Source organism: Monodon monoceros, unplaced genomic scaffold, assembly GCF_005190385.1.
Source record: "Monodon monoceros isolate NGI ecotype Baffin Bay Population unplaced genomic scaffold, NGI_Narwhal_1 Super_Scaffold_20, whole genome shotgun sequence".
NCBI classification, from domain to species: Eukaryota; Metazoa; Chordata; class Mammalia; order Artiodactyla; family Monodontidae; genus Monodon; species Monodon monoceros.
In genome coordinates, this window is record NW_021703777.1 from 35191209 (window position 1) to 35213382 (window position 22174).

Sequence of the window (22174 nt, forward strand, 5' to 3'; positions counted from 1 at the left end):
AAATTGGTGAGGCAAAGATAAGCTTGTTCTACTTCTTCCTTCTAAATATTCACTCTTACCTTTCCATAGAGCACCCTTTTCCCCCACTCACTGTTATTCCTGGAAGTCGAGGTCTCCTACGGAAGCACACCTCTTAACCTGACAACCTCACTCCCCACCAACCCACTCCAATGAAACCTCATGAAGTTCAGAATTCTATTTCTTAAGACCGTTGCTCCCCCTGGTTTATACTGGGTAATCATAGATTATTTCTACCCTAAAGTGTAAGCAAGTCCTTTAACCTATCAAGTACACCATCATCTTTGTCCCCTTGTAATAGGCAAGAACCTTTGTATTCTAAGTTAATCACTAAAGGGATGTTGCCTATAAGCTTAAATTATACATAATGGCCCATCTCTGGGAACCCTGCCTCTCAGGTAATGAGCATTAAGCTAAAATACCTTTGTTTAGCTCACAGGAAACATCCTGACCAGGCCCACCTGTGAATGACTGCAGGGAGGAAGAAATTAACACATTCCCCTCGAGAGGCTGATGGGAACCAGGAAGTGTTTGATTTTCCTCCCTCCTCTTTTAATATAAAATAAGCCTGAATTCTAACTCAGGCAAGATGGTTCTTTGGGACACTAGTCCACCATCTTCCTGTTTGGCTGGCTTTCCGAATAAAGTTGGTGTTCCTTGCCCCAACAACTCGTCTCTCGATTTATTGGCCTGCTGTGCAGCAAGCAGTACAATCTTGGACTTGGTAACACCTCCAACTTTTTTTATTTTGAAAAATGTTAACCTTTGGAAAAAAGACTTGCTGAACGATTTAAATAACAGTATTTTAATGTGTTATTAAAACAGTGACTATGTATGTTAATAATACTTCAAAAACTTGAATTAGACAAAAATGTGACTAATATTTGCTGAGTGCTTTGTAGAGACCACCCTGTACAAGAGCATTACATGCATATTTCATTTAGTCAAATAGCTCTCTGAAATTAGAAATAGTAACAGTTCCATTTTTACAAATGAGGAAACTGAGCCCTAGAGAACTTAAAGATCACTCCCTTAGTAAGATGCAGAATTCAAACCTCCATGACTAATTCCAGAACCCTGGCTTACAGTTTACTATACCTGTTAAAATACATGTCAACATAATAACTAAATGTAGTGTGTGAACCTTGATTGGATCCTAGATGATGGAAATAAAAGCAGCAAAAAAGACATTTGGGGGACAATTTGGAAATTTTTTGCAAATATGGAATTACTATTAGTTTTCTTAAGTGTAATAATATAATTGTAGTTAGGTAGGAAAATGTCCTTATTTTTAGCAATGAAGTATTTAGGAATGAAGTTTCATTATGTCCTCAACCTACTTTCAAATGCTTCAGTTAAAAAATGTGTGACACACACACAAGCATGCACCCTCACACAAAGCAACTAACTGTTGGCATAATGTTAACCACTGTTGAATCAATGTGAAGGGTACCTGGATGTTCACTGTACTAGTCTTTCAACATTTCCCTAGGTTTGAAATTTTTTTAAATAAAATGTTGGGGGAAATGCACATTTAGACAAGCCTCTTAAGAAATAATTCATAGAATCTCAGGAAATTTTAAAGATTTAAAATTTTCATGAGATTTTAAAGATCAAGTGGAGTCTTACACCATCTTTTTCTTTGCTGCTACTTAAATGATTTTATTTCACCAACGGTATAAACAAGATTACACCATACACAATGTACAAATAAGCATTAAAAACTATGAAAGTGTATGTATTGTAGTATCAGCATAGGGACTGGTATTAACAGAAAATTTTACTTTCCTTACAGTTTTACAACGATCGTGTATTTTCAGAAAAAATGTCATACAATTTTCTTTTTCAATTCCACTTAAAAAAAAGAAAGAGAGAGAGAGAAAGCCCTAAAAATTCCTTATTGCCTCCTGTCCCTCTGGTGAAAACTGTATGTCCTGGAAATCAGTCTTTATTCTGTTCGTGTCCCTCTGCAGGTGGAATTTTGAGCTATAAATAGGAACCTGGGATTCCACCGCTGGTTCTGTGCACGGAGCTGTGCTGCGAACAATAATTAAGCACGACGGAGAAAAGTTAATGTTTTACAAAGAAGCAAGTGGCGACCGAAAACAGTTCGATTCTTGGATTTGGAATGCATCCTTTGGTGCCCAAATCTCCGGCCAACCTAGAACGCGAACGCAGGTTACGGGATCCCCAGGCACAGCAGCGTTCCCAGAGGCAGCGGCGGCCGGAGGCTGGCCTTCAGGGAGTATAACGTCCCCCTCCTCCTCGGCCATTCCGGATCTAGGTGTCGGGGCATCTGCCAATAGTAAGCGAGAGGCGAGGCCAGTCCATCCTGCCCCCTCTGCCAATCGGGAGCGAGGGGGCGGGTCCGGGAAGGCCGTTGGCCGTGGAGCCCTGGAGCGAGGAAGAGGGGTCCGCCCTCTGCGCCTCGGCTAATTGAAAGCGAGGGGCGGGTCCCGGGGCGGGTCCCGGAAGGCGGTGCCAGGCGCAGGTGCGAAGGCTGGGCGGTAGGGCTGCGGCCTCCGCCGGCGGGCAGTATGGAGGATGTGAGTTCGCGGATGCTGGTGGCGAGCGACAGGCCCGGAGCCCCCTCTTCCGGTGCTGGGCGCGCTGGGCGGAGACGGGGGTGGGAGCAGCCCTGGTCGGAGGGGCGCCTCCTGCGCGGGGCTGCCCGGGCGCGGGGTTGTGGGAGGAGGCACCGGGGCGGCGTCGGGGTCCGGGGCGGCGTCGGGGTCCACGCCGGCCCCGGGTTTATTTTCCTGGGGGAAGGCCGGGCGGGCGCCAGCCCCGTGCGGGCGCGTGTCGAGTCCCGGAACTGGGGCGGCCCGAGGTGCGCGCGGGGCCCAGGGCGCGGGGTCGCTCGGACGCCCTGGCGTAGGGGCGAGTCCCCGTCCTCTTGGGTCCCGGCCTTGGCCCTGAGGGCTGTGACTTGGAGCGGCTGCGGCAGACCTGTCGTTATCATCACCCGAAAACCCACATTGGAGAAAAACAATGTCGTGATGTTTTGAATCGAGGCATGGTAGGAGTGAAGGGATTTTTAAATCTCTTTACTTAGATGGATCCAAACCAGATTATTAAAAAAACCAGTGCACTAGTTACAGTGTATATAGTGTACAGAGTGAAGACTAATTGCAAAAATCTTTGCTTAAATGTATTAAAACATTTTTAGGAAAAGCATGTATTTGTGCCCAAAATTAACTGGGTTACCCATTGGCACAAAATTCTTGCTCTTGAAAAATGCAAAGTTGATAGTTATATTAAAGCACTGATTTGAGTTAATAGATTAACAGGAATATTACTGTGATCCTACCACTGAATGAGGTGCATCAGGCAAGACACATGAAACACAGTTCCAGCCCTACACAAGACCTTAGATTCTTGTGCAAATAGTGACTATAGTTCAATTATCTTGACTAAATAAAGACCGAACAATTTCTAATGATAAGACTAAAAAATTCTATTTTTTTTTCAGTTGAGAACATGGAAAGCTAACTGTAACACCTGGAAGTAGATTTGAGACTCATTTATATTTAAAGAAAAACTGATTGTTTCTAAATCTTTTAAGAGTGAGATTCATGAACTGACAATGTATGGAGAAAATGAGTAAGAGGAAAATTAGAGACTCATTAAAATGTGTGCAGTAAATGCTTCTTGGTTGGTGCTAAGCTGCCCCAGGGTTCTTGGGTCTGTAGCTTTTAGCGTTAGGATTAGTACAACCCTAGAAATTTGTTTCACCAAACAGTTGGAGAGTAATGTTTCACCAATAGCTACATAGCTTTAGATCTGAGCAAGTCGCCTGCTTTTGGTATTTTGTGGGTATGGTTTCTACCACTCAGTAGTAAGCTAAAAACTGTGTGCCATGTCTTAGGCCCAGACACCTAAATGAGTTAAAAGAGGCAAAGGCTTTTTAGTTAACGATTCTTTGTTTGCAAGTGGGTGAACCAATTGTGGCTACTTTAAGGAAGAAAGGAATTTATTTGAAAGGATATAGGGTAGATGAACACCTAGGCCTCTGAAAGGATCCAAACAAGGGCAGCTCAAAGGATCCAGAGACAGGGGTCCTTTCAGAATCTGTCCTGGGATGGATCGCCTCAACCATGGACTCCGTTTGCTTTGCTGCTCTGAGAGAGAGTTGGATTGGCCCAACCCTTTTTGGTTCCATGACCACCCCAGGACAGAGGAGGGTGAAGAGCATCAAAGGATGTTCCCCTTGAGACTTAATGCAGAGGTAGACATTGGGTCCCCAAAGGAAGTAGCTATTGTCACAAAAGAAGAGGGAGGAGATGGTGTGGAAAAAACAACAGCTATCTTCACTTGCAGATGGTGAGTTCCAGAGGGTGCTGTTTGTATGGTTTTCCCACATTTCCTATAGGCTCCAAAGGGCAGTGTATTTGATGTAGTCACCAAATACATTGTATTTCATGAACATTGAATAAGTGACATAGAAACCATATTGTCCCCAGCCCCTTCAGGATAGTCAGGGAAAACAAAAGGCATACACATAAAGGAAACAATACAAGGCAGCATAAGAAATATTCCAAATTAATATTATGGGCAGTAATTTTTTAGGAGTTTTAAACTAGGAAGAAAACACTTGGCAGGACAAGTTTTATAGAGAATGAAAGTTTTGGTTGGACTTCGAAAGATGAGTTGGATTCTGAAAAAGATAAGAAAGGGTATTTGTGGGGCATTCCAGAAAGCTCATGCAGGCTAGAGGAGAAGGTGCATGAAAGGGAAAGAGTGGGAGATAAAGTAGACTATCGTCTTACAGTCAGGGTTTCAATGCTACCTTTTAAAAAGTTCCCAGATCCCCACTGTTCAAGAAGTTGGGCCGTCTTTCATTCACTCAACACACATATTGAGTACCTGCTGTGTATCAGGTACTAAAGGTACAAAGAACATAGTATAATGTAGAGTCCTGCCCTTGTGAAGCACACCTTATTCGAACCACTTTGATACCTTGTCCTTCCTTCTGCCTGAAATAACCAAAAACCTGTATATAATATATGAAAAAACAGGCACAGCCGCCACTGGAAGTGGACTTCGCCTGCCAAGATCAGTCTCACGGGGAAGGTTATCAGGAAGGCTATGAAGAAGGAAGTAGTTTGGGTATGATTGAAGGAAGACAGTATGGCACGTTGCATGGAGCTAGAATCGGATCTGAGATCGGGTGCTACCAGGGTTTTGCTTTTGCTTGGAGATGTCTCCTGCACAGCTACGCCACTGAGAAAGACAGCAAAAAGATGAAGGTCTTAGAATCGTTGATTGGAATGATTCAGAAATTGTCTTATGATGACCCTACTTATGATAAACTTCATGAAGACTTAGAATTAGAGGGAAATTTAAGCAGCTTTGTTCATGACTAAACGTCCAGCCTGACTTTAAAACTAGTGCAGAAGGTTCCGGACTTTCATTTTGAGGATGACAGACGCACAAAGACAAAACATCAGGGAACAGATGTTTGCTTGTCAAGTGTTTAAAAATGTGATTAAAGGCAAAACAATGATGGGGGATTCATTGTTTTGCAGGGAGGGTTCCAGCTTGGCCGGTGAAAGGGCTTCCTTCCCCCGAGATCTGCCGGGTAGCCTCGGTGCCCCCCACGGGGCCCCTCCTCACAGGCCCGCTCTTTGTTGGGCCCTGTCTGCTCTGCAGCGTGAACGCGGCCCTGGCAGAGCCCTCACCAGTCTGCTTTTCTCTGGTCCAGGGTCCAGGCCCCTGGCTCATGGGTTCTTGTCACCTGGCAGGCCTGGCTGGATCTAGACTCAGGTTGGCCCTGGATAGGATAAACCTCCCCTTTACCCCCCGGGCTTTGGTCAGCTCTCAGAGGGACAGTTTTTTTTTAAATGAGAGCCACAGGGTTGACACGAAGCAGGTTAATGGGAAGGAGTGATGCGTACTGTGACATTTATTGACCCTTGAGATGTGCCAGTGCTGTGACCTGCTTCTCATGTTTTATTTAGTCCCTTCAAGAGCCCATGAGGTAGGCGTTATTCCCATTTTATAGACAAGGAAACTGAGACCAGCCCAAGAGACTGCCTGGTCCAAGGGCAGTGGGCGGCAGAGCTGGGACTCCAGCCCTGTCTCCTGCTGCCTGCTCTGGAATGCGTAGTCGCACCCACAGTCTCGGGGTCCCTGCTTGCAAGTCCCCGCTATGCCCCGTGGAGCCCTGGGGCATCTCATGTGGCCATGGATGTGGGCATCTGGCTGAGAGGAGGAGAGGCCAGCCCTGTCCCCAGGGAGCCGGGACTTGCTCTTCCTCTGTCCCCCGTTGGGTGGGGCTCTGCAGCATCAAAAATGGTCAAGGGGAGGAGACTTTAAGGTCACTGTTCTATGTGCAGAAACTTTGGAGCCTTACTGCAGCCTTCCTTCTAGTGTGAGTTGTTCTGTCTTCTGCCCGGACTTAAAAGGCATCATCTGTACATGGTGCGTGGCCTCAGGTGCACCCTTGTCACAGACACCAGCAGTCTCTGGCTGGTGGGATGGAGGGGCTTTTGTTATCGTTTTCCTGGGTGATTTTTTGTGCTTCCTAAGCTATCTGTTTGGATGATGTATTATTTTTATAATTGGAGAAATAAAGAGTATATTTTAAAGCAAAAAAAAAAACAAAAATTGAAACAAAACAAAAAATATATATGAAAAAATACTTGTTGAGATCATAGGCATCAGGCGATGAAGGACAGTGATCTTGGAGAGATGGGAAGCAAATGACATGAGCCATATGATTGCCTCAGCTCACTGCCTTGAGAGAGTTTTCGGGGTAGGCAGAGGAAGGGGGACCAAGTGGGGCTTCAGTAGACCCCGAGTTGAGGAGATGGAGCTGAATCTGGGGATACCGAAGCAGCTGGAGTTCACAAGACAGAAAACCCAGAAAGGAGAGCGCTGCGCAGAGGGAGAGCTCGGGAGAGGTGCAGAGTCCCCTCAGGTATTCAACTGAGTCCTGTTCTTCGTGCCTCTGAGGAAACTCCCTGAGGACTGGGATAAAAAACACTCAGAAAGACCAGAGGGAGCAGTACTGTCATGCAGGGCCAGGAGTAGTGCCTGTTCTTCCAGCCAGAGTGGAAACCTCATAATCACAGGGTATTAGGTTTTCAGAAAGGTCTTGCATCGCTTGTGGGGAATAATTAGCACTAGACCAAACATGGTATGGTCCCACCTAAGAAAGCACCTTAAAAGAAAGACCAAAAAGATCAAACTGTTTCAAGTGACTTAACTGAATCCCAGAACAAAGCTCAGTAATATAGGAATACAAAAATGTCCAGCACCCAAAGAGGTAAATTTTGCGATGTCTGGCATCCAGTCCAGAATTACCAGGCACTGCTAATTATGTGATTTAGCGGAGGTGTTAGGTAATGCTATGGTGGTAATCATTTTGCAATATATAAGTGTATCAAATCAACTCATGGTATGCAAACTTACACAATGTGACATGTTAATTATATCTCAATAAAGTGGAAAAAATGATCAAGCATGCAAAGAGGCAGGGAAATATGACATAATGAGTCAATTAAAACATTCAAAAATGACATGCTAGAAATAGCAAACAAGGACATTTAAAAAAATTATTATAACTGTTTTCTATACGTTCCAAAGGTTAAAAAGACACATGGGAGATATAAAACAAACCCACTCAAACTTGCAGAAATAAAAACTACAATGTCAGATGAAAAAGGAACAGCATTGAGGCATCAGAGAAGGCAGCATTTTTGCTAAGACAGACACTTGACAGGTGGGGAGGGATGAAGAGGCACAGAGACTGGAAGGATGGCATGGAGAGGTTCATGGACATTAGTTAAGGGAAGAGCCGTAGAGGTGGGACAGCCTCTAACTGAGAAAACTAGAAGCAAAGGAGTCTTGAAGAGAATAGAAATCATCAGAATTGCTCCATGAGTTATGGCAAACTAAACAGGAAGCTCTCTAGGCATTGAATAAAAAAAATTGCAGCAGCATTGAATGTCTGGGAGTGGAAATTGAGAAGCCCATTCCAGATCTGATCATTTCCCAGATTGCTGTGTTATCTTTATAATCCTGGTGCACAGCAGCCTGCCCTTACACCATTGGTCCCCCTCTCTACCCCTTCCAAAGTGAAGAGCCCATATCCTCTGTCTCCAAATCCAATTCTCAGGCTTCCCCTTTTCCCACTAAATTTTCATTTCCCTCTTGTTCTAGTGCAATTATCTAACCTAAATTTTTTGCATCATTTGCGCTATTCATTTGCTAATTTATTATGTACTGCCCCATAATATGCCACACACTATATTTTATTTTGCATTCTTATATTGTTCAGTCCTGCATGCCTTTATCCTAACCTCCCCGATGAAAATGTCATCTCCTTTTGAATAGGGACTGTGTCTTACATTCTTTTATCTCAGGAACAGTGCCTTATATGTAACAGTTTTCAGTAAGGCTCTGAGACTGAGAGATTGTTTTATGCACCAGATACCTAAGATGCTGTTCCTGTCAAGACCCTAACTTTAAACATGACTAACAAGATTTTGAGGTTGCAGCTCAGCCTTTGCTGGCTACTTCAGTGACGTTGCAACTAGTTGTTTTCATTGAGAATCTGGTATCTACAAACTGAAATCTCCTCGAGGGTCTATCAGGGTGATCTGTTTCTATTAACACTCTAACATATTTCTCTCATGATTGAAAGTTTGTTTAAGACCTCTTAGTAATGCCTCAACCAGCTTTCCAAAATTTTGTGGAACACTGAGATATAGTTTAAGAATTGCAATCATATGTAATTTTTATCAATAATATAAATAATGTTGGGGACTACCCTGGTGGTCCAGTTGTTAAAACTGCGCTTCCCACTGCAGAGGTCACGGGTTTGATCCCTGGTAAGGGAACTAAGATCCCACATGCTGCATGGCACAGCCAGAAATGTAAATATATGTGTGTGTGTGTGTGTATAATGTTAAATAAATCAATATCTAAGTTTTGAGGGCTTGAAGAAAATTATTTGAGATTAATAATTGATAATTAATGAGATTATTTATACATAATCTCATTTTGACTTACCTCATTTGGAGATAAAGAATTAAGATTTCTTCTACTTGTTTTAATAATTGTTTTTACCAGTTTACAGTAGTCATCAAGAAGTTTATGGTATTTTTTCAAAATTAGCTTTAGGTAGGGAGTGTGTTTTCTTGCCTATAATTTGTGTAATGAATTTTAAAGCTTTATAGTTTAGTAGATTTGTCTTGTAAACATAATCCAGAGAGTGGTGATTATAGCTTGCTTTTTTCTGCACCTCAGGGTTCCTTGGATCTCATCCAAAGTATTGAAGATGACCCCCTTCTGGACACCCAGCATCTCCCACATCACTCATTACACGCTCATTTTAGGCCCAGATTCCAGGCTCTTCCTACAGTCATCATTGCACATCTTCTCTTGTTGATACATGTAAGTTGACTGGGAGAAAGTGATCCATCCAAAGGCGATGTTTTTCAAAAATTTATAACCTCTTCAGAGGGCAGTTTGGCTATATCTATTAACATTTAAAGTGTGCATACATTTTTACTCATATCTCTACTTCAAATAATTTATTGTAGACATATTTGCACACATGTAAGGATATCGTTTATGATAGCAGTGTTGTCTGTAATAGGAGGAAACTGCAATCTGCCACCATCCAGAAGATGCTTTGTATGTCCTGTCCATATGAAGGAATGTTTATACAATATTAAAAGAGAAACTTAGGAGAGAAACTTGGGGTGGATGTGTACCCTTCACGGTTCATTGTTGAATGGAAAAAAATGAGGTTTACAGTGGTGTGTACAGAATGTTCCTGTTTGTACATTTTAAAAGAGTGTTGAGACAAGTGTGTATATGGGTGATGTTGTGACTTATAAGAAATATATTTGGTCATTCAGATGATGAAAATATAGTTCTCATATGTCTTTGATCTTCATCCATGGTTTCTGGCTCATAGCTCCCAAAACCCTTGGAATTTCCTGAGTGATAAGAGCAATGGGAGCATCTTTCGTTATAATTTTTGGTCTTTTGTCCTCAGTCCCTAAAATCACTTCAAAGTCATAAAGGTGAAATGGGTGTCTTGATGTTCATAACAACCTCTTTCCACCACTGCTGTATTTATGTTGGTGAGGTGACTTTGGAAAGCACCTAAGGATGGGGACTGTTGCCAGGAGAACCAAGCAGGAACAAAGGGTTGGAACTTTCAGTCCCACGCCCTGGCCTCTGGGGATGGGAAAGGGGCTGGAGGTTAAATCATCCACCAATGGCCAATGATTTAATCAACCAGGCCTATGTAATGAAGCCTCCATAAAGACCCAAAAGGAGGGGGTTCAGAGAGCTTCCAGGTTGGTGAGCTAGAACACTTTGTTATGAACCACTGCCAGGCCCCCAGACTCCATGAGGACAGAAGCTCCTTTGTTTGGGAACTGGCAGGAAGTATGTCTTCATCGGACTATTGATTTGTATCTTTTAATATTCTTTGTAATAAATTGGTAATGTGTTGAGTAAACAGGTTTCCTGAGTTCTGTGAGCCAGTCTGGCAAACTAATTGAACCCAAGAAGGAGTTGATGGGAACCTCTGATTTATAGCCTGTCAGTCAGAAGTGCAGGTAACAACCTGGATTTGCAAGTGTTATCTAAAGTCCAAGGAGGGGGTTGTGGGAACCTCTGATTTGTAGCCAGTGGGTAAGAAGCACTGGTGACAACTTGGACTTGCAGTTAGCATCTGAAGTGAGGGCAGTCTTGTGGGACTGAGCCTTCAACCCATGGGATCTGATGCTCTCTCCAGGTAGTGTCAGAATTGAGTTGAGCTGTCTTCATCAAGACACCCATTTCACTAGTTGAGCTCCCAGTTGGTGTCAGAGATTTGCCGCCCCCCTCTGCCGTCCCCTCCCCCCCACAAACACATTGGAATTGGTACTGGAAACTTTTAACGTTTATTCCTGTATTCTGTAATAGAATATTTCCAGAAGCATTCACAAGACCCTTTTTTTAGTTTATTTTTTATTTTTATTTTTATTTATTTATTTATTTATTGCGGTACACGGGCCTCTCACTGCTGCGGCCTCTCCCGCTGCGGAGCACAGGCTCCGGACGCGCAGACTCAGAGGCCATGGCTCACGGGTGCAGCCGCTCCGCGGCATGTAGGATCCCCCCGGACCGGGGCACGGACCCGTGTCCCCTGCATCGGCAGGCGGACTCCCAACCACTGCGCCACCAGGGAAGCCCCACAAGACCCTTTTAATGCTAGTTGCACTGAGCGCGTCAATGGAAGGGACACCTAATATATTTTAATGTTTACTTTTTGTACTATTTGAATTTTTTTTATCATATGCATGTATTACTTTTTAAGTTATAAAAACAAAAAAAGATACAAATAAATCTACGTATGTTGACATGGAAATTTATCTATTTATTTACACCTAGGAAATAGTGTTAAGCAGAGAAATCAGTGTACTGTTGCCCCGTGTTTTATATGATAAAATTACAAATGTCTGGGGATTTTTAAAAATGTGTGTTGCAACCACTAGATAAATAAATCCTGGAGATCTAATGCATAGCATAGTGATTATAGTCAACACTAATATTATAAATTTCAAAGTTGCTAGGAGACTAGATATCTTAATTGCTCTCACCACAAAAAAGAAATGGTAATTATGTGACATGATACAAGTGTTGGCTAAAGCTACGGTGGCCATCATTTTGCAATATACGAATGTTTCAAATCAACACATTGCACACCTTAAACTTATACAGTGTTATGTCAATTATATCCCTCAATAAAAATAAATAAAGTTCAACGTCATAAAAACAAAACAAGACACATGTATGAATGGTCTTGTAGGCTTACTGGGGGCTCTGCTCCAAGTCTGTTAATTATTTCCTCATTTTGGTTACTGCAGTCTCAAACACTAGGGGCTGTAGTTGTTCTTTGCGGCAATGTGAAAGATGAAGGCAGATTCTCGCCACTCCTTGGGTGTTCATGAGGGGGTGGATGTGGTTGAGGACTGGCCCAGCTGCTGCTCCAGTGAGGTGCACTGTGGAAGACTTGCGCTCAGAACTGAGTGCATTGAGGACAGAGGTGCACCTGTTTTCCTCATGTAGATCTAGTAAGTGGCCTGATTCTGCCATGGCTTCCTGATCCCCAAATAGCAGCTGAAGCGCTTCTTTCCTTGTGCCTCTTTGTATTAATATAATTTATAAATTATATAATTATAAATTATATAAAGAGTATAAATACTCTTTATGTATGTACAGTACACACACACACCACTTAAAAAATACTTTTTGTGTTAAATTGCCTGCCTTCAATACTGTGGGATTGATTGCCCTAATTTTAGGACTAAGAAAATCTTATGTTAAAGAACAAGAAAAACTAATGTCTTTATATACTACTTTGTATAAAATGGATCAGTTGGGTTCAATGTACAGTATATTACAGTAGAGGGAATATGTTGACTTTTCCACTTTTACTTTATGAGGATGTGCATCTTGAGCTGCTATAGCAAATATTACTGCTCTTGACAAACCACATAAATTTTAAATAGATTTATTACATGCTAAGATTGGCTGCTATTGGATGCTTGGTGATGGATGCTAATGACAGCATTTAAAATTTTCTTCGATTTTTTAAAAATTATAGAATAATACTGCCTTATGGTTAACAAGTAAAACATTACCAGAGTATACAAAGATATAATCTTCCCTTTTCTCTGCTTCACCCCTTCTCCCTGAGTTAATAAATGGGGTCAGTTCACTGTATCTCTTTCAGTGTCTTTTGTTAAGTTCATACAAATGCATACAAAAAGATTACCACGTTATAAAAGGATGTCCCCCATTTCCAGAAAAGAAAAGAAAAGATTGGATAATACGGTATTTATTACTCAACAGCAGTGTTCCTCAAACTTGAGCATGCACCAGATACCCTGGCAGGCTTATTACACTACAGGCTGCTCGCCACACGCCCAGAGATTTTGATTTGGGGCCTGAAAATTTACATTTCTAACTGGTCTGGAGATCACACTTTGAACTACTACTTTACACCTTACTTTCTTTAATCTTAACATATCATAGGTATCCACCCAAACTAATACATAGAGCTTTAGTTAATTCTTTTTTTTTTTTTTTTTTTTTTTTTGTCTGTGTTGGGTCTTTGTTGCTGCACTTGGGCTTTCTCTAGTTGTGACGAGAGCGGGGGCTACTCTTCATTGTGGTGCACGGGCTTCTCATTGCAGTGGCTTCTTTTGTTGTTGAGCACGGGCTCTAGGCATGTGGGTTTCAGTAGTTGTGGCACCAGGGCTCAGTAGTTGTGGCTCGTGGGCTCTAGAGCACAGGCTCAGTAGTTGTGGCACACAGGCTTAGTTGCTCCATAGCATGTGGGATCTTCCCAGACCAGGGATTGAACCCATGTCCCCTGCATTGACAGGAGGATTCTTAACCACTGTGCCACCAGGGAAGTTGCCTAGTTAATTCTTTTATAGCTGAATAACATTCTATTATGTGAGTGGGTATACCTTAATTTATTCAAATATTCTGCTATGGATGCATACATATACTTGGGCAATTTACAGGTTTTTTCAAATACAGAGAACACTGCAGTAAATATATGTGTCCATATATCCTAGGTACTGTGCTTTTACTTCTGAGTGATAGGGTCCTAAGGTAGGATTTCTGGGTCAAGATATTTCCAAATTATTTTTCAGCAGCACTTCCCAGACCAGTCAGCATTTTATGAGACTGTCTGTTTGCCCATATGTTGACATCAATCTTTTAAATTTTTGTCAATCTAATTGGATAGTTATTCTTGTTCTCTTAAAACTGAAATAAACTTTTTTAATTCACGATTTTTATTATTTAGTTTTGAGGTGCTAAATTAACTGTTTTTACTCTTTTTAATAAAAGAGAAGTGGGCGGGAAATTGATTTTAACATTAAGTACTCATCTTTGTTAGATGGGATTTGGGGTGATTTTTATTTTATTTGTGATTTTATCTGTTTCCCAAATTTTCTGCAAATTTTTCTCCAGATTATCTGTTTAAAAAGTTTGTAAAAATGGCAAAAAAGAAAGTATTTTTAAACTCATAAAAGTAGGATACTGAAAGTCATAGGTATAAGAATATGTGCTGGGGATGGTCATTATTGTTTCTTAAATCCAAATATTGAATATTAATTCTACTGTTTTCCTTTCCACCAGATTGTGTTTGTTATTTTAGCATTTTTAACAGGTGTGCTTTGTTCTTACCCCAATCCAATTGAGGACAAGTGCCCAGGAAACTATACCAACCCATTGAAAGTTCAGACAGTCATAATCCTCGGAAAAGTTATTTTGTGGATTCTGCATTTCCTCCTTGAACGATACATCCAGTATCACCACAGCAAAGTAAGAAACCGAGGCTATAACAAGATCTACCGGTCAACAAGGCATCTTAAAAGCCTTGCGCTGATGATACACTCCACTGGTAAGCCCAGTTGTCTCACTCAGCTATTCGGTGGCTTGCTTGAGTGTAATAAATGACAGCAGAAAGAAACTGTTAAGTTTGATTTTATAATCAAATACATGCTCTCATTTTTGTGAGAGTGATGTGGCCACTAAAATTAGGATCACCTTAATGTCTTGAAGTTTTTCTTATATTTCCCTTTGAAATCTGTATTTGTTATGTAAGGGAGGAAAAATATTCCCTCTGCCCTTCTAGGTTCTTGCCTGAGATTCCACCAATAAAGGACAGATTAACAGGAGAAAAACGAATAGAAGTTTAATAACATTATACCTCCTGTATACATGGGAGAGACCCAGGAAAGCAGAGTAACTCCACAATGGCCTAAGCCACCCTCTTAAATAATATCTCCAGCTAAAGACCAAAGAAGATGGGGAGGGTTGTGGGAGGGGCGATAGTTCTGGGAGGTGACCAGGAAGAGCACAGTAAACAAGGGTAAGTTTGTTATGCTTGCTTTCTGCATTGATTAGAGTTTCTAGAGATTTAGAGTCATCCTGGTACAGAGAGGGATATAACCTTACAAATGGAGATTTCCCTTATAATTGTAAATGTCTCTTATAAAAGGTAATTCCTACTTGGTTTTCAGAGCTTCATCTGTGTCTGCCGTTTCTTAAAAATAATCAGCTTAAAATAATCCTTAAGACAAAGGAGGCATTTTTTGGGGTAGCATTTTCTGTCCCTTTCATTATGATCAAGGTACCCCTGTGTGAAATGTGGACTTTTTCCCCCTTTTGATACTGGCAGACTTACTCATCGCAAGGAGATATACAGCTGACGCTAGTTGATACTTGTAGGATAAGAGGGGATTGTTTTATTTTAAATGAAGCTCAGTGCTTTTCCCGCAGTAAGAGAAAGACTGTTGTATAATAAGATGTATTACTAAAGCAGAAAACCTGGAAAACAATTTATGAAGGCAAGGTCAGAAAGTCCATCCAGGATGCAGACAATTTAAAGGCTTAATGGAATTAAATTGAACTTCTTTAGGTATTTTTGCCTAATTGTCAAGGTTTCTACCTTTTCTAAAAAGCCCTCTTTTTCAATTTGAGTCCAGCATAAATGTTTGAACATTTTGAAACCAAATTAGAAATTAATTTTTCCCCAGAAAAACAGCTCTACAGAATTTAATGTTTTTCCTGTGTTCTGGTAGTGCATTTTCTTAAAGGGCAGGCTCTGAGTTCATCTGCTCAGCGAGGCTGTAAATGGGAGCGGGAGGGCCCCGCGGTTGCAGAGAAAGAAGCATTGTATTGGAGTGGCTGGTCTTGAAGCACCTCCAAGGGGCGGCCTTTACTGCCCCCTGAGGAAGAGTGCGGTTTCTACTTCTACTGCTGATTGCAGTACTTGTTTTTGGCCAGAAGATGTCCCTATAAGCTTTGCGCCTCTGACAAAGAGAAAAGCAGAAACCTATTTGTATACTGACCAAAATAATGTTCAGTTTCTCCACTGATGGTCTGGAAATACTATTTTTGAGGCCCACCAAGAGATTGTCTAATCTTTGCCTTTCCTCTGACTTTCAAATTATTGCTACACATGTGACCCTTAATCACAGTCTGTTTCTAAACAATTGGACCCTCAGTTTAATCACAGACAGCATCACTTTTAAGTTACTCATATAAGGACCCAGAAAATCCAGGAGAATTGGGGCAGGTGTTTACTTTGTTTCTGTTTTCTTTAAATATTTTTTTTCTTACTTGAAGAAAAAGAAGGTAAATCTATGAGGGTATAGAACTTCCAGCTAATCCGAAGGGTGTGACCATTCTTTTTTTTTTGCCTGTGATAGTATTGCTGGGTATTGTCTGGCTTCATCCTGATGCTTGTTGTTCTCTGCAGAAAGAAAAATAAATTGATTTTACTTTAGTTTGTGGAGATGGGAGAAGGGGCTTTGCTTTCCTTCCAAATAAGTTGAAAATATTTATCTGATTTACCTGTTCTCCTTCCTTAGATCGAAATACATCCTGAACTCTATGAAATGTTATTAGCTGCATAGCAAGTTGCATATTTGTTCTTTTCATTGAAGCGAAAACTTGACCCTTGGAGACATGGTGCTGGGCAGGGTGCTCTCATGATGTCCACAGTGCTTATCATTCAGGGGAATGTCTTACTTCTGCAGTCTCTGCTGCCAGCCTGCAAGTTCACCCTGTGACCTGCCACACTGCTGACACAGGCCTTGCTCAGGGCATCAGAAATCCTCTGGAAACTGTGTGTTCACTTTCCCTGCAGAGGTTTTTCCCTAGTTTTTTCCTCTCCCTAAAGCTGTAAAGTTATATTTGTCTTGTACACAAAACTAATTCATAAATTGAGCTATTGGTCAACATGCTAAGACACTGTGACATTTGTGAGTGTAAGGGGAGGGCGTAGGGATTTGTGCTGGACCACTGCTTTGTGTAGAGGGACTTCTGATAGGTTATTTAAACAGGGTTCTTTGGCTCACAGTCATCCCTTTGTACCAAGAAGCAGAAGGTAAATCAAATGAGCATCTCGCCAGCCTTGATCAGACTTGGATAAATATGTTAGTTTTAGGAAATTCTAAGGTAAAACATTACAGGAATGACTTCTGCCCCTAAACTTTTCTTTGACAGTCTTCAGACTGTAAGTGCAGAATGAGGTTAAAATGGTCTTCAAAAATAAATAATGGATATGCTGAGCAGGGGGGAAACAGCTCATATTTATTGTCACCCCATTTTTCAGACGAGGAGTGGAGGTGTTAGGTCATCTGTCCAAGGTCAGCAGCGTGTGCCCGGTTTTTTTCTGGATACTCGCTGCGTCCTTTACTGTGCTGCATGACCAGAAGGGGCCACCGGGTCCTCGTAGAAACTCACTCCTTGAGTTTTAAAAAAGTCCAGATTCTTACGTATTTGTGTCATGGGGCATCATTTGCTCTTAGCTGTGTTACGTTTGATTTCCATCCTCTACCTTCCTTGGTCGCCGCGTAGCTGGGTGGGTGCCCGCGCCCTCGCGGTACCCCTGCGGGGGCTGCGCCGGGGGCAGCGGCGCGGGCTCCGGGACTCCGCCCCGCCCACGCACACACGCACGCTGCGTCTCCTCCCCGCAGGCAACACGGCGCTACTCTTCCTGCTCTGCCTGCAGCACTCCTTCCCCGAGCCCAGCGCGCTGTACCTGGACCTCATTCTGGCCACCCTGGCCGTGGAGCTGGTCTGTTCCCTGACGTGCCTGCTCGTGTACACAGGTGAGAATGACAAGAGCCTCTTCTTATAGAAAGGCCTTTCACTGCTGGTCGCATCCCCACCTGAAGCCCAGCCCATTACCTTTCTGGCGGGAAACCTTTTCTACGTGGCCGTTACCCTATTGAGCACCCATACCTCATTGCTGACCACATCCAGACTCCTGTAATTTCAAACCACCAGGAACATACCGGTGAGTCGCATTTCTAAAGTTGTGTCATCAATAAATTCTTATCAACTAGAATGAAGGCTTTCCATTAAAAAAAAAAGAAGAAAATGAAAAAATAAAAAAGATCTACAAACTTTTGCATCCTCAAAAGCAACTGAGATGTAAGTCTGGCTTTAACTTAAAATATAGCTAAATATAGGACTTCCCTGGCTGTCCAGTGGTTAACACTCTGCGCTTCCACTGAAGGGGGCATGGGTTCAGTCCCTGGTAGGGGTAAGATCCCACATGCTGTGTGGCAAAATAAAAGTAAAATAAAGTAAGTAAATAAGTTAATACATGCAAAACTGCATTTAGCCCAAACTTGATTTTGATAAACCATTTAAGAACCCACTTCTTTCTAAATTTAGAACTGTCTGAGGATTGTTCTGTCTGGCTGTCTCTCAAAACTCTCAGTGGTAAAATTAAATAAGCTTCAAACATGTTAACATGAAAAATAGATGGAAGGATACCTGAAGAGAAAAAACTCCATGCCCGGAAGAAACAAGATTTCATTCCGGCTGCAGTACTGACATGCACTAAAATCTGTAATAGCAGCTAATTTGGTGGCATTGAGCAACAGTTGTTTTGTGACAATAAAGTACCTTATCTGTCCATTTTGAAAGAGATTATTTCTTCAGTTATGAAGGAAAAGTCACATGGGCCAAAGCTTGTGTTTCATTTTACTGTTTTGTACCTCTTCTTAAGGCTTCTAGGGCAAATGTTGACTTTGTTCAGTGTATCGCAAAAAATTTAAGGTTGATTCCCTGATACATGCATTTTTCTCGCTTCTCTATATTAAAAAGATTTAAAAGATTCCTAGTTTTGGTAATGCTGATAGTAACTCTTCATGATATGATTCTTTGATATACTAATTCTAATCTAAATTTGACGTAATTTGTCTGCAGTAAAGTAGTTAATCTCTAAAAGTCAAGATGGACTCTTCTCATTGGGCGCCTGACTGCCTCTGTAGGAAAAAACTAGGGAAATAAAACTTAAAAGCTTTGTGGTGATTTGATTAGCTTTCCATTTGTTTAAAAATAAGCAGCGGGGCTTCCCTGGTGACGCAGTGGTTGAGAGTCCACCTGCCGATGCAGGGGACACGGGTTCGTGCCCCAGTCCGGGAAGATCCCACATGCCGTGGAGTGCCTGGGCCCGTGAGCCATGGCCGCTGAGCCTGCGCATCCGGAGCCTGTGCTCCGCAACGGGAGAGGCCACAACAGTGAGAGGCCCGCGTACCGCAAAAAAATAAAAAAATAAATAAGCAAGGATTCAAAAAATGCCACTCAGTTACCAGCCTTCCAGTAGCCCTAATGTTTGGGCTTCAGCTCAGGAGGAAAGGACTGTAAGGGGCAGCCGGCCCATGTCCAGTGTCCTGCAGTTTAGTGAGAGCTCTCCTTGGCTTATTGTGGTGGAAAGGAAGAGTGGAAGATTCTCATTCCATGTAGATTGCACTGGTGTTATTGCCTGGCCTGTGATCTGATATATGCTGACTGCATGGAATTTAATTTATTTTTAAAACCACAAACACCAGAAACTATCACAACATTGTAAATCAACTGTATTTCAATTTAAAAAAAAAAGGAACACCTTCAGGGATAAAAAACCCCACAAAGATGAGTCTGAAAGATGGACATTTTTCTGTTGTTGAGCTATTGTCTTTTATTTCTGCCTCTTAACTTTCACTTTAATATCCTGTAACTGTTATTTCTTTTTGCCCAGTTCAAGAAACTTAAACTTGTTCCAAGTTTCTTCATTTATCTTGGAGTTATTATATGGAAGACATCATTATAAGGAGATGCCATATGAACGTAACTCCAATTTAGAGGCAAGCCTCATGAGACAGTCGAGTCTCAGCCTTCATCTCCTGAGTGGCACTGGACACAGTGGCTCGCTCCCTCCTTGAGATGTGTTCTTTACTTGTCCTGGGAAGCTGGTTTTCTGGCATCCCGCCTGGCCCCCTGATGGCCCCATCTTCTCTTTTGTTGAGCTCTCCCGGCCTGCGTGGTGGAGCCCAGCGCTCAGTCCCTGTCTGCCCTTGGGTGGGCGTGCTGTTCTCGTGCCATTGGAAGCCAAGGGGCTATTCATATCTTTTTTTTTCTTGAAGTATAGTTGATTTACAGTGTTGTACTAGTTTCAGGTGTACTGAAAAATGATTCAGATGTATATATTCTTTTTCAGATTCTTGTCCACTGTAAGTTATTACAAGATATTGAATATAGTTCCCTGTGCTATACAGTAGGGCCTTGTTGTTTGTCTATTTTATATACGGTAGTGTGTATCTGTTAATCCCAAACTCCTAATTTATCCCTCCCTGCACACCCCGTTTCCCCTTTGGAAACCATAGTTTGTTTTCTGTGTCTGTGAGTTTATTTCTGTTTTGTAAGTAAGTTCATTTGTATCATATTTTAGATTCCACATATAAGTGATAATCATATGATATTTGTCTTGCTCTGTCTGACTTATTTCATGTAGTATGATAATCTCTGGGTCCATCCATGTTGCTGTAAATGGCATTATTTCATTCTTTTTCATGGCTGAGTAATATTCCATTGTATACATGTGTCACGTCTTCTTTATCCATTCATCTGTCAATGGACATTTAGGTTGCTTCCATGTCTTGGCTATTGTAAAAAGTGCTGCAATGAACCTTGAGGTGCATGTATCCTTTTTTTCTTTAAACAGATTTATTTATTTTTATTTATTTACTTTTGGCTGCATTGGGTTTTCGTTGCTGCGTGCAGGCTTTCTCTAGTTGTGGCGAGCGGGGGCTGTTTTTCATTGCATTGCGAGGACTTCTCATTGTGGTGACTTCTTCTGTTGTTGCGGAGCACAGGCTCTAGGTGCACAGGCTTCAGTAGTTGTGGCACGTGGGCTCAGTAGTTGTGGCTCGGGGGCTCTAGAGCACAGGCTCAGTAGTTGTGACACATGGGCTTAGTTGCTCTGCTGCATGTGGGATCTTCCCAGACCAGGGCTGGAACCCGTGTCCCCTGCATTGGCAGGCAGATTCTTTTTTTTTTTTTTTATCATCTTTATTGGGGTATAATTGCTTTACAATGGTGTGTTAGTTTCTGCTTTATAACAAAGTGAATCAGTTATACATATACATATGTTCCCATATCTCTTCCCTTTGCGTCTCCCTCCCTCCCACCCTCCCTATCCCACCCCTCTAGGTGGTCAAAAAGCACCGAGCTGATCTCCCTGTGCTATGCGGCTGCTTCCCACTAGCTATCTACCTTACGTTTGGTAGTGTATATATGTCCATGCATCTCTCTTGCCCTGTCACAGCTCACCCTTCCCCATCCCCATATCCTCAAGTCCGTTCTGCAGTAGGTCTGTGTCTTTATTCCTGTCTTACCCCTAGGTTCTTCATGACATTTTTTTCCCTTAAATTCCATGTATATGTGTTAGCATACGGTATTTGTCTTTCTCTTTCTGACTTACTTCACTCTGTATGACAGACTCTAGGTCTATCCACCTCATTACAAACAGCTCAATTTCATTTCTTTTTATGGCTGAGTAATATTCCATTGTATATATGTGCCACATCTTCTTTATCCATTCATCCGATGATGAGCACTTAGGTTGTTTCCATCTCCTGGCTATTGTAAATAGAGCTGCAATTAACATTTTGGTACGTGACTCTTTTTGAATTTTGGTTTTCTCAGGGTATATGCCCAGTAGTGGGATTGCTGGGTCATATGGTAGCTCTATTTGTAGTTTTTTAAGGAACCTTCATACTGTTCTCCAGTGGCTGAACCAATTCACATTCCCACCAGCAGTGCAAGAGTGTTCCCTTTTCTCCACACCCTCTCCAGCATTTATTGTTTCTAGATTTTTTGATGATGGCCATACTGACTGGTGTGAGATGATATCTTATTGTAGTTTGATTTGCATTTCTCTAATGATTAATGATGTTGAGCATTCTTTCATGTGTTTGTTGGCAGTCTGTATATCTTCTTTAGAGAAATGTCTATTTAGGTCTTCTGCCCATTTTTGGATTGGGTTGTTTTTTTTTTGTTATTGAGCTGCATGAGCTGCTTGTAAATTTTGGAAATTAATCCTTTGTCAGTTGCTTCATTTGCAAATATTTTCTCCCATTCTGAGGGTTGTCTTTTGGTTTTGTTTATGGTTTCCTTTGCTGTGCAAAAGTTTGAAGTTACATTAGGTCCCATTTGTTTATTTTTGTTTTTATTTCCATTTCTCTAAGAGGTGGGTCAAAAAGGATCTTGCTGTAATTTATGTCATAGAGTGTTTTGCCTATGTTTTCCTCTAAGAGTTTGATAATTTCTGGCCTTACATTTA

The 22174-nt window shown here is 41.8% G+C and overlaps 1 protein-coding gene across 4 annotated transcripts in view; it reads left to right on the plus strand.

Annotated features, from left to right (window-relative positions):
• The first annotated feature begins 2492 nt into the window (after window positions 1–2492).
• The window catches only part of TMEM192 (transmembrane protein 192), a 29860-nt gene continuing 10178 nt past the window's right edge, over window positions 2493–22174 (plus strand). The window contains exons 1-4 of one of the 4 annotated variants that reach the window (XM_029235655.1): window positions 2493–2564; window positions 9274–9420; window positions 14185–14449; window positions 17535–17669. In XM_029235655.1, coding sequence (XP_029091488.1) covers window positions 2556–2564; window positions 9274–9420; window positions 14185–14449; window positions 17535–17669 — 556 coding nt within the window. In that variant the 5' untranslated portion in view covers window positions 2493–2555. Of the gene's footprint in view, window positions 2565–5625; window positions 6941–9273; window positions 9421–14184; window positions 14450–16424; window positions 17967–22174 lie in introns of those variants that run through there. The other 3 variants (XR_003795624.1, XM_029235654.1, XM_029235656.1) reach the window with 3 other exon arrangements.